This window comes from Capsicum annuum, chromosome 3, assembly GCF_002878395.1.
Source record: "Capsicum annuum cultivar UCD-10X-F1 chromosome 3, UCD10Xv1.1, whole genome shotgun sequence".
NCBI classification, from domain to species: domain Eukaryota; kingdom Viridiplantae; phylum Streptophyta; class Magnoliopsida; order Solanales; family Solanaceae; genus Capsicum; species Capsicum annuum.
Window position 1 is genome coordinate 53,894,890 of NC_061113.1, and position 12,949 is coordinate 53,907,838.

The following is a 12,949-nucleotide window of genomic DNA, read 5'->3' on the forward strand; positions in this document are numbered from 1 at the left end:
TTTGTATGTATTCGCTTATGGGGGATATTTAGTAGATATAATTGTGTGATCTTTATGTTATTATCTCATATGCATTAACTTATGTACAACGGTGTTGGAGTTAATTATCAGGTTTGCCCTTTTATCTTGACTCATCTTATTTTATCTCGTATTTTATCGTATTTATATCATAATTTAATTCAGTCGATCGATGATGCCTACTGAGTGCCCATGGTTTTGATATTTATACTACACTTATGTACCATTTTGTTGTAGATACTAGTTATCGTCGTTGATTCGACAATCGTGTTATGTTGGATTTTGGAGATAGGATGAGTTCTTGGAGTAGGATTTTCCCATTTTCCCTTCTATTGTCTATGTCTAGGCTTTCAGTTTCTAAGATAAATTGTATTCGACTATTTTAGAACTTGTGGTGTATTTATAGTAGCTCTTGTACCGATACTACTAGGTCATGAGATAGTTGTCTATGCTTTATCTACCCTTTGGATTATATTTATTGCCATTTTATTCTTATAAGCCTTAAATTGTTGATCCTTGCCTCATAGGCCATTTTCCACCAAATTATCCCATTGCCTATAACCTCGGGCTAGAGTTTGGATTACCTACTGGCAGAATATAGTAGGTGCCATCATAACTAGTAAATTGGGTCGTGATAGTTTTAATATTGATTTGTTTTAATTTCAGGGTTGAAGTCAAGAAAAAATGAAAAGAGCAAAAATGAGCCAGGAGGCAAAAAGATGGAAGAATAAAGTAAAAAGTACACAAGCGCATCGTAAGGACCCATCGATGCATAACTAAAGTGACTTGCAAATCACTGAATAGGTGTTTTCATTATCAATTCTAACAGCCTAGGGACAAGAATTATCAAAATAAAATGGATACGCTTAAAGAGATTTGGCGCATCACCAAACCAATAAGCGGACTAAGCCTAACATCGCCAAATTAGAAGAAGTTAATCCATGGAGCATCACATATTAACAGATTGGCGAGTCGAATACAATTCAATGCATAACTGATACCTTCGGTGATGGTATGTCCCTCAGCAGAATTGTAAGCAATGACATTTCTATGATTTTGAGGCTCCACTTTGCTGAAGCTATTTAAGCCTTTTTGCCATTAAAAACCCTATCTTTTGTCAATTTTCTAGATTTTAAGCTTGTAATCAAATCCTAATTTTGGAATCAATTACTTTGATCTAGGGATTTGGATTTTTTTGTGAAACATTTAGATTTCTTGATGAATATAGATTAAGAATTTGATATAATTTCTTTTCCTTACAATATGAGCAACTAATTTCCCAAACTTGAGATTATGCATTATTGAGTATTGATTGTTGTATGGGTAGTGATTATCCACCTTCATATTAGCTTGTGTGTTACGATTTTAGCTAAATCTATGTTCTAATCTGTAGATTAAGTTCGCAAACTTGGTTTAAGCATGGATATTTTGTATTGCTTGAAAGAGAATAAACTAGTGATGAGATTTAGTTAACAAAACTTGAGTTACACTTATTTTAGTGGTCATGCTAGAAATAAATTACCCATTTTGAGGATATTGGTTGTTTACTAGTATGGACAGGTGGGGTTTCAAAAGAAACCCACATGAAATATGGTGATGGATTGGAAAATCATTGTCAATACGTAAGACCTAACCTAGTCATAACTAATGTGCAAATCTTAGGTGCATTTTCACTTACCCATACGTATTTTCATTCTCGAAAGGCATTACCCAAAGTAATTTAGTCCATTGATTATAATCTTACAGCGTGCATTTTGACAAATAAACATTGAAATTTTCAATTCAAAAGTAATTGTTTAAACAAACATCCCCATTTTTACTTTATTGTTTAATCGTGGCATTGCAAGCCAACTTGTAATCTCTTGTGACACTTGAGAGTGAAGCTATTTCTCTCATTCCCTGTGGATTTGATTCCACCTCTAAGTTGGATAAATATATAGCTAACAATCACTTATACTTTTTGAGGTATTATTTGAGCATTATCAGTTATGATGACAATGTTGTTGTTGTTATTGATCAAGAAGAAAATCCAAAATAAACTCAAATTTTTTGTGCAATCGCTTGAGAGTTAAAGAATTAAATTTTATTAAAATAGTTTCATTAGCTATCATGGATTAGAAAATGAAATTATGATTTATTTCTAGTGGGATATTTGAAGGAAATAGATTAATTAGTAGATTGTGTCGCGCATATATATATATTTAATTCTTTGGCGAAATGCATAACTACCCCCTATCCTATCATCATATTTTCAGTTACACACCTTTCCTTTAAGAAGTATCCTATTAACTCTCCAAACTTTTGACAAAATGCATAACTACCCCCTTATCTTATCATCATTTTTTCAATTACACACCTTTCCTTTGAGAAGGTCCTATTACCCCTCTAAATTTTTTTTCCGTAATAATTCTACCTTTTATGCTGAGTTGGAAAAAAACATTAAAAGACATCCTTTTAGTGCGTAAGATACAAAAAAGAAAATTTTTAATTAATTTGTGCTTCTTCAAAACCTTTCAAACAATTCTTGGTCATTTTCAAAGAACTTTGAAGCTTCTTGGATGTGTTTTTTTAGACTACTTTTACTAAGAGTAAAATTTACTACCATCACTGTACACCATATAGATGATATTAATTGAATTATCCTGCAACATGTTTTTTCAAAATATAAAAATCAACTACTCAAATTTGGAAGTAATAATCTTAAGACGTAAAAAAGATAGTCTCGTGCGCTGAAATTTTTGCTATGTACGGAATCCGAGAAAGGGCCAAACCACAATTTGTACTTTCAAAAATATAATAACATTTATAACAACTCTAAGATGTGCAATTTCTTATTAAAAAACAACTCTAAGATGTGCAATTGAATTACAGAAACAACAACTCTAATATTAGTTTTTGTTTCATTTTGTTGCCAGTAAGAAATACACCAATCATAAGTCAAGAGCAAAAAATATTTTTCAGTATCTTCAAACAAGTCCTAGTTATAGTGTTGTAGTAAAATCAAAGACATTCGGGTGATTGAACTGTAAAGCAACGTATTCTTTTTCACTCTATTAACATTGATTATTAGGAGATATTATCCTCAAATGATTAGGATTGATTAACTTCTTCAGCAAATATGACTTTCATTGAAAGAGAGAGTGAATAAATGTAGAAATTTGGGAAATCTATATTGTTTTTCTTTTATTTAATTTTTAAAAACCATATCATAATAAAATAAAGAACAAGAAAATGGGGTGGGTCATTTTATTGACACACATGTATGTAATTCATTTATTCTTACTGCTTTTTTGTCCAACTCAGCATAAATGGTAAAATAATTATGGAAAAAAAGTTTATGGGGTAATAGGACTTTCTTAAAACAAATAGGTTTAATTGAAAAAAATGATGATGGGATAGGTGATAGTTAAGCATTTTGCCAAAAGTTTAAGGGGGTAATAAGACTTTTTTGAAGAAAAAATATGTAATTGAAATATGATGATAGGATAGGAGGTAGTTATGCATTTTACCTAATTCTTTTGTTAAAGATATATGCTCACATTGATGACATTATTAATAGTGTGATCAAAGAAGCAATACAAAAAATGCCCCTAGAAATATAAAAAGTAATCAAGACTAATTTTGAGTGTCCAGAAAAATTCAAAGGTGACAAGATAATAATACGATAGGGAAAAGGCATGTTTACCCCCTAAACTTGTCACGAAAACTCACTTTAGCCATTAAACTTAACATGTAATTATTTACCCCTAAACAACTTTCGCGTGAATTAAATATCACCCTAAAGATATAATCTCACTATCACAACGAAGAGTACATTACATGCTCTTATACATCAGCGTCATGTCAATGCCACGTCGGAGCCACACAAACAATAATTTTTTTTAAATAGTATATATATATTAAAAAAAATATTTTCTTCTTCTACCTTCAACCCCTCCCCCTCCCCCATATCTCTAGGCTTTCTTCTTTCCCCCCACGCCCTGCAACTGCCCCCCAAACCCCCTACCCCACCCCCATCTCCTTTCTCCTTATCTGCTGTAACTAGAGAAAAAAAAATCTCTCACCCCATTTCTTATTTCTTTCTTCTTTGAACTAAATCATAGAACCCAATTGTAATCTAAGATACCACAGTCCAAACACAGTAGCACCAACTCAAAAAGCCCTTTGAACAACCTAATTTAGATCTAGATAGTATATAAGCTAATTGGAAATAACCTCTTGTTGATGTACAATATAACCCGGCATTAATGATAATAATACTAATAGTCAGTCAACTACTTGATCTTAATATGAGGAATCATATTTTATATAAAGAAACTACTACATATCATGATAGAGAAAGCTGCATCAGCATTCTGAAGGGCTTTCAGAATTGGAGGCTCAAATGGAATGAAATGGCTACAAATACTTACACAAGATTCTTAAAGTAGGACCAACTTTGTTTGTAATTAAGACCTAATTTATTTGATAAACTGACAGTTGAATCGGCGATTAAACTAAATCAGAATTAGGACCCGATTAATAGAGAGAAAAACAACGATCAAAATCTGAGTAGGATTAGCATTTGGATTTGAAGATTTACTATGGGTGGAGGGTGGTTAGAAATAGTAGGTTGGGGTGGAGGTGGAGGTAGAGGGGTGTAAGACGAAATAATAGGGGTGAAGAGTAAGGGGGTGGGTGGGTATGAAGAAAAAGATGAATTTTAATTTATGTTTATATATATATATATATATATATATATATATATATATATATATAAAGTGGGGTCATCTCGTTTTTTAAATTTAATACGTGTTTTTTTTTAAATAGCAGCATTTTGCTATAAAACCCATCTTCTATAGCCACATTTTATATAATTACCATTTGTAGCCGCTGTATTCGATATATGCCCGCTGTATTCGATTTTAAAGATAGTATGTATTCATATAAAATATGAATACAATCCCTATTTAGTCGCGCCAAAAATGGAATTCAATATTTCTAAAAAGAAAAAAATCTCAATCACGCTTATCTCGTTGAACTGGATATTTTCTTGCCTAACACTACCATTATCTTTTTTATATATTTTTATTTTTTGTGTTTTTCCCTTTTTTTTTTAAAAAAAATTCCTACTTTTATTTTTTTCATTTCTTTCTTTTTGTCATTTTCTCTCTTTAATCTCTAACTTCTATTTCTCTTTCTGCTTTGATTTTTTTATTTTCTTTTTTTATACTTATTTTCTTTATTATTTTTTATTCTATTTTATATGTTTTGTATTTTCGAAAAATATGACTAGTCGAGCACAAGTCATGGATGATAATGTAGATACCACAATTATTTGTCGTATTTGTAGTCACATCACTATTTATATTTTTGTATTTATTGATACAACTATAGTTGTATTTGTATTTTAAAGTTCGCACTTGTATTTATATTTGTTAGTTTGCGCCATCATTTATATTTTATATAATTCACACTTGTATTTTAAAAAACTATTTTGTATTTGTATTTGTATTTTATAATTGATTGCATATTATATTGGATTATATTTATATTATGGTTTTATTGTGCTTGTATATTTAGATTATATTTGGATTATACTTGTATTTGTATTCTATTTTTTTTTATTTTTTTATTTGTAAGAAATTATTTTGTATTTATACTTGTAAGTTGATTGCATATTATATTTAGTTGTGACTATGTACAATTTATCATTTGTATTTGTATACAAACAAGTAAGTGCATTAATTGTATTTTCGTGATTCTAAAATATATGAATATGTAATGTATCATTTGATAAAAATGTACCATTTTGTATTTGTATATCAAAATTATCATTCATATTTGTAAATAAACAAATATCACTTGATACAAATCTAATGACAAACAAATGAAACAAATGATTTTACAAATACAAATACAATATGTATTTGTATCTATTGTATTTGTATAAAAAATTGAGTTGTATTTATTTGTATAAATAAATACAACTAGTGTCAATAAATACAAACAAGTATTCGTAAAAAGAAAATCAATCGTTCCTTTTCAATAATTAAAAAATACGAATGATAGTTCACATTTGTATTTATATGTTATAGTTCACAGTTATATTTGTATTTTATAGTTCACACTTATATTTATATGTTATAGGTTGCATTTGAATTTGTATTTTATAGTTCGCACTTGTATTTGTCTATTATTGTTCGCATTTATATTTATATTTTATATTTCATACTTTTATGTATTTGTTAATTCGCACAAATAAAAAGAAGGATAAAATTGAAAAGAAAAAAAAAGAAGAAGAAAAGTGAGAGAAAAAGAAGGGGAAAAAATTGAAGGAAAAAAATACAAAAAAAAAAGAAGAAAAAAATGAATAAAAAGAAAAAGAAAAAAAAGTGAAAAAATAAAAAATAAAGAGAAAGAAACAAAAAAAAGGAAAAGAAAAACCGAAGAAAAAAAAATCTAAAAAACAGAAGAAAAAGAAGAAGATAATGATAGAAAATAGAAAAAGAGAAAAAATACATAGAAAATATTATAAATTATAATTAGAAATAATTAATAGATAAGATAAAATTATAAATTATAAATAATAAAAAATTAAAGTTTAAGTGATAATAAAACTCCAAAGTGAGTTTTCATATGATACATTATGTCTTGCCTTCCATACCTCGAGCCCGGTAGGCTGCACAGTAGCACATGACGCTCCTTCAAACGCTCCATCCCATTAAAATAAAATTCAAAGAGACAGGCGCCAAAGTGCGCCAAAATGTGCCAAAATTCCGCGCCTTCCGACCCACACCCTCCGCCCTTTATTTCTTCGCCATTCTGACCGCACTTTCATCTCCTCTTCTTTCCTCTTTTTGACTTTTACCTCTCAATTCACTCGGAAATCCCAAATGAAGGGCCGCCTTTCCCACCCATCTACTCCTATCCCCAACGACTTCGTTCGTAAGACCGGCAAAAAACGTGGCGGCTACAACTGTGGCCGATGTGGTCTTCCAAAAAAAGGCCATGTTTGTGATTTTACTAAGGATAGTATTAATGAAGTTCCTACGCCGACATCTGGTGATGCTAAATCCTTTGTTTCACCTTCTATGAGTTCTGTTATTCGTCCTCAGCCCCCTCCTCCACCACCGCCACGTCAGGCAGTTCCTCAGCTCCGGCGAGCACTTTCATTTGATGACATTGGTGTTACGGATGAATCACCTGGATCTGATGATGATGATGATGAGAGGGAGGAACTTTTGGATCTTGAGAGTGAATTAGATATAAGTGGGTCTGGGAAGTTGCCGGCGAATTGTTTATGGGAAGTGCTTAAGAGATTGCCTCCATCGTCGTTGCTTTCTTCGGCGAAGGTGTGTAAAGGTTGGAGGGATGTTTCTAGAAGGATTTGGAGGTCGGCTGAGGAGCTCAGACTTGGGGTACCTGTGAATGCTCAAATTGGACTTGTTGGATCAGTGTTGAAGAAGTGTCCTGGACTTGTTAAGCTTTCTCTTAGAATGAAAAGGTTGATTTAATAAAGTAAATGATCATTGGATCTACACATTAATTAACTGTATCCGTCTTCCTTAGGAACAAAGCAGTAACTTTGAAGACTAATTAAGTTAATAAACACATAGAACTTACAGGTTAATAAAATGATAATAAAATGGTGTTAATATTTCTGAAGTATATTGGTTGAAAATGGTAATTGGAGGTCCACTTGCGATATGTTTTCTTTAAAAGGTCGGATTTGTAATTAACTTGGTTTTGGTGTTTCAGTGATGTGGATGCAACAATGCTGGCATGCATTGCATTTTCCTGTCCTAATTTGGATTCACTGGAGATCCTCACTTCTGACACCTCCGTCAATCGAATCACAGGGTATGCTTTAGATCTCTAGTTTGCACAAAAGATTTTCTTAGATCTGTGCGTTCTTATTTTCCAGCCAAGTTTAGTTTTTATTATGTTTTCGTTATCACAATGCAATGAATTGATAGTTTCCTTTAGTCAGATGTGTTGAGTATCTTAGATGCATATATGTGCTATAAGTTGTGTCGATGTTGTAGCAAAATATCCCTGTTTATCTTTGGATCTTGTATCTTTAGCTGGCGGTCTTGTTATGAATTTGTAAACACAGTCAGTCATTCACAATCAGCTGCATTGAATGCGAAGATCTTATGTTTGGGAAGTCAGGGATTGTGGTGCTTCACATTCTAACAACTTAGTTATTGTGTAAGAATCCTCATTATTGATATGCCTCATTTAGATTTGTTTCTATCTAATAGTTAATGATAAATGTTTTATGATAATAAGATCGTTGCATATTTTATTGGCATACTAATATCTAACAAGAGCAAATGATTTCTAGTCTAAATAGGACTTAGGTGTACTAACATGTCTTTAAGTCTTAATTCAATCCTATGTTGCTCAGACTCTTCAAAAATACCAACGGGTGCGTGTCAGATTCACCAAAGCTAGTGTAGTTTTGGAGAATCCGACACGGGTTCGGCATCAAAAGTGAAGAGTCCGTGCAACTTAGATTCAATCTAGTTGGTATTTCCTATAAGTATCTTTTACTCTTTTATGCTTTATTATTTGCTTAGTTTGCATGAATTTCAAGAGATTATGGTTATTTGGATTATACTCTTTCCTGTATGATTTTATATCTATACCATTATAGATTTGTTTTAGGACCTTTGTCCACTATAGTTTCACACAGATGGATTGGTATATCTCAATTTACGTTCTTTTATATTCTCATCTGTGTGAGAGGAGGGGCATGGATGCCCCGGTCCGTAGGTGTGAGAGGCTAGCGTTGGATGGTTTTAGGCGGGGTAGGGGTAGGCCGAAGAAGTACTGGGGTGAGGTGATTAGGCGGGACATGGAATAGTTACAGCTCACCGAGGACATGACCCTAGATAGGAAGGTCTGGAAGACGCGAATTACGGCAGGGGATTAGGGCCAGTTTGGGTTGCTAGTGTAGGGAATTACTTGGTGGGGGTTTTATTCCTGTTATGATTCCGTGTTCCGTGTTCCATGTTTTATTACGAATCTGTGTGCTTTCCTCTGCTTTCCTCTGTTTTATAATACTTATGGGTGCCGTATTTATGTTATGTAATCTGCTTCTGTGCTTTACTATGTGTTTGTGTGGTATCTCGTGCCTTGAGCCGGGGTCTTTCGGAAACAGCCTTTCTACTTCATCAGAGGTAGAGGTATGGACTGCGTACATCTTACCCCCCTAGACCCCACTAGGTGGGAATACACTGGGTTTGTTGTTGTTGTTGTTGTTGTATATTCTCATCTGTGTGCTACTTGAATCTTCTATCAAACATGATCATTTTTAATCTTATCTAATTTTGTATGATTGCATCTTCATATTATGTACCTCACATTTGATACCATACAAAAATTGTCTGCATATATAAGGGCTCAACTAAACATGATTTACGAGAGATTAATGAATCTCATCTGTCTATCATAGCTTTTGCGCATTGACACGGTTTGATCTGCCCTTATTAGACAGACACACTGTGATGCTGTTAATCTCTCATTTAAAGTTCAAATTGGAACTTTGGTATTTTTCAATAATTAGACATCTTGTAGAAGACCCCTAATAGAATTGCAGGGTCTGAGCCTATCTTTTATATTCAGGAAAGATTTTGTAATATTATCAACGTCAATGTGATCTAATGGTATCTTGTAAAAACCCATGTGTCTTATATAGGGATGAATTAGGTCGTTTTGTTGCTGAAAAAAGGTGTCTTACCAACCTTAAGATGGAAGGCTGCTCAAATCTTGGGGGATTTACTCTTTCTTCAACCAGCCTTTCCGCTCTCTGCCTTTCGGATCTCTTTTGCCACTCTAAGATGGTAAACTGCCTAATGCTGTTACGGCGTTAAACCTGTAACTATTTGTGCTTCGTCCGTTTTCTTCTGTGCAAACCTTCATCTGTCATGTTTCCACTTGCTTAGGTCTTCAACTGCCCAAATTTGAAGGAGATTTCCCTGGAATTTTCTCGCCAAGAGAATGACAATACTGATCTTACTGCTATGGTGGATGGTCTCGGAAAGAGCTGCCCAAGACTACAGAACATTCATGTTGCTTCAGTTCGGCTTACACATGCTGTTGTTCTTGCTCTAACAGCAGCAAATTTAAGGTTTGCAATGTTTTTGGTTTGTTTCTTATATTTTTTCCTTACAATTTTGTCATTTATTAAAGATATGAATATACCTTCATGAAGCTTATTATTTCTGTTTTACTGCTTTGGATTTCAGGGGATTAAGAATGCTTTCCCTTGTATTAGGCTCAGAAATAACTGATGCGTCTGTTGCTGCTATATCTTCAAGCTACTCGTGGCTTGAGTTACTTGATTTGAGTGGGTATGTTTCACTTCCTGAAGTCCTTTGGTTCCTCCTTGTTGCCGGGGTTGGCAAATAACATAGCGTTAGGTTATAAACAAACAAATTCTGTATTTATCCAATTAGTGTGATAGTTGCTTTCTCTTTTCCAGTTTTATTTTCTTTTTCTGGGGATATCCGTGTCTATCCTCTGAAACAAACAACAGCCATAAAGTAAAATAAACCAATTCTTAAGCAGGAATATTGAAGGCTACTTTAGCAACAAACATTGTGGTAGCAATTGAATTAAGTTTGATGGTTGAGAAGGAGGCTAATATGCTTGTTTAGATCTTGGAAAGTTAATTTAGGATCTTAGCATTCTTTCCAATATCTGACCGGGGAAGAGGTTACAAAGCAAGCGAAACTGAAGTGAAATTGTACTTGCCTCTTCTCCTTGTCCCCTTTTAGTGAGCATGGGAATGCTCCTGTATATCTAACGTCGAGTATTTCTCTTGTTACAGGTCTAGTATCACTGACAGCGGCATCGGAATGATATGCAATGTATTTCCAGAGACATTGTCTAACCTTCTCCTTGCGCTTTGTCCAAATATCACCTCAAGTAATACTTAATCTGCTTCCTTGACATCCAATCCAGCACAATTTGTGGCATGCTCATTTTTTTTTAATTGTTGGATTATCTTATAGGTGGTATACAATTTGCTGCAGCTCAGTTGCCCAATCTAGAACTAATGGACTGTGGAATGAGCATATGCAATCCAGATCTAGACAGTCCTACAAGTCAGAAAAATGATAATGTCGAGTTACAAAGAACACCAAGTAGTAAATTACACCTTATATATCAGAAACTGATTATTAAGCACAGCCGCTTGAAGAAACTCAGTTTATGGGGTTGCTCTAGCTTAGATGTAAGAATAGTCAGTCTATAATATATAAGGATTATTCATGTCATAGCTACTGTCGCTGATCGAAATTTTCATGCAGTCATTATATCTAAATTGCCCAGAGCTTAATGATTTGAACCTGAACTCTTGTATCAATTTGAATCCAGGTCAGCACTTTCATATCCTTCATTTAGGCTGTGAGCTCTTTTAAAATTGAGGCTCTTCTTTATCTAAACCATAAATTCTGTACTTGCCTACAGAAAGATTGCTACTTCAGTGTCCCAATCTGGAAAGTGTACATGCATCAGGTTGTGAAGACACATTGGTTGAAACTCTTAAGAATCAGGTAAACCAGCAGATGTCTCCTGCATTTAGACTTTGTTCCTGTATCATCCTTCTGGCCAGGTAACAGCCTTTTCAGCATTGTGCCAGACTGCCAGTTAGGACTGGTTAGTCTCGAGGCATCTGTAAGATTGGCAGAGCAATCATATGCACTCTTTGGGCAATCCAATCATACCCTCGCAACATTTTTTGCTCCTTCTCTATAAAGAAACAAACTTCCTTAGTGTTGCCTTGGAGATTCACTTAACTAAAGCCATCAGTTGCAATGAGTCGATAGACGGCTCATTGAGTTAGATGTAGATGAACAACACCCTCTCTGTTAGTACATGTAAGGTTAAATGTAAAGATAACAAGCCATACTCATCCTTTTGCCAGGGGTAGGGAGAGTAAAAAAGATTTTTAAAACTAAACAGTTACTAGTCGTATCCTTTTGCCCCCGGTTAGGGGAGACTAAAAGAAGATTTTCCATGGCAGTAGAAACATTTGTATCGCAGCAGATTTCTTGTGCACAGTTTTCTTCTGTTATGCCTATACAGCACTCTGAAAATAGTTTTAAGCCTGAATCCCTTTTGTGTTCCATGCAGGTTAGTGATGATTTTACGGCTGAAGATTATTTTCCTTGCAAACGTCTTCCTGATGGCTCAAAAAGGATTAGAGTTCCTCTCTTGTACAGCCCCCAGGTAATACCGAGAAGCTTGCATCACTACAAGGTGATAACACACCCAAAAGTTATGATTTTTCATTTAGGAATGTAAGACATTTGTTTGGGTTCTATTCATTTTGTCTAGACATTGCCTTTCACATGATTTCTATATAAAATAATACTTTCTGTATGTGCAGCCGTTCGATGATGCAAAGAGAAAGAGAAGGATTTCAAAGCAACGCAGTGCAGTGCTTGTTTATTAGTCAGATACTTGTCTTGTACTGGCTTTGTTGTTACTTCCGGCCATATGAACTTGTGTCTATTCTTTGTCATACAGTGATCCGAGGCTAAAGCCTAATCATGTTATCCTTATTTATAGGATTATTCTCAATGTCAATACAGGGATTATATGCCCTTTATCAATAAAAAGTGCTTGGCTTTGTGAACTTGTGATGAAAGGTACAGTGTGTGATAATCTTGTGCGATTTTTCCCTCGATGAAACAAATTCTCTTTTGGGTCAATGTTTTCTAGGATAAAATCTCTGCCTCATGGGAAACTGGGAATTTCATTCCCTTGGCAAGTTCAGCTCATGTCTGAGGGATCTTACGCAGCTGTCGGGCTTAAAAAATATAATGTTCTTGTAACGACCTTTTCCATCATTATGGTATAGCTTAGCGTGTCAAAATTCGGGTTAAGATTCTTTTCGGATGAAGTGCTAAAAGTTTGAGGTTAGGTTAGTCTTGAA

The 12,949-nt window shown here is 33.8% G+C and overlaps 1 protein-coding gene across 3 annotated transcripts; it reads left to right on the forward strand.

Moving 5' to 3' along the window:
- Nucleotides 1–6,672: 6,672 nt before the first annotated feature.
- On the forward strand, nucleotides 6,673–12,649 carry LOC107863848 (F-box/LRR-repeat protein 17). Of its 3 annotated transcripts, none has more exons than XM_016710013.2 (11): nucleotides 6,673–7,504; nucleotides 7,759–7,860; nucleotides 9,704–9,848; nucleotides 9,951–10,135; nucleotides 10,254–10,358; nucleotides 10,838–10,935; nucleotides 11,022–11,242; nucleotides 11,319–11,385; nucleotides 11,479–11,564; nucleotides 12,145–12,311; nucleotides 12,401–12,649. In XM_016710013.2, exons 1-11 carry the CDS (start codon nucleotides 6,894–6,896, stop codon nucleotides 12,552–12,554), a joined length of 1,941 nt encoding a protein of 646 aa, XP_016565499.1. In that variant the 5' UTR covers nucleotides 6,673–6,893; the 3' UTR covers nucleotides 12,555–12,649. The 3 variants fall into 3 exon arrangements, with proteins under 3 accessions (XP_016565499.1, XP_016565500.1, XP_016565501.1); XM_016710014.2 differs by having other exon boundaries at nucleotides 12,145–12,270; XM_016710015.2 differs by having other exon boundaries at nucleotides 12,145–12,240.
- Nucleotides 12,650–12,949: the final 300 nt, after the last annotated feature.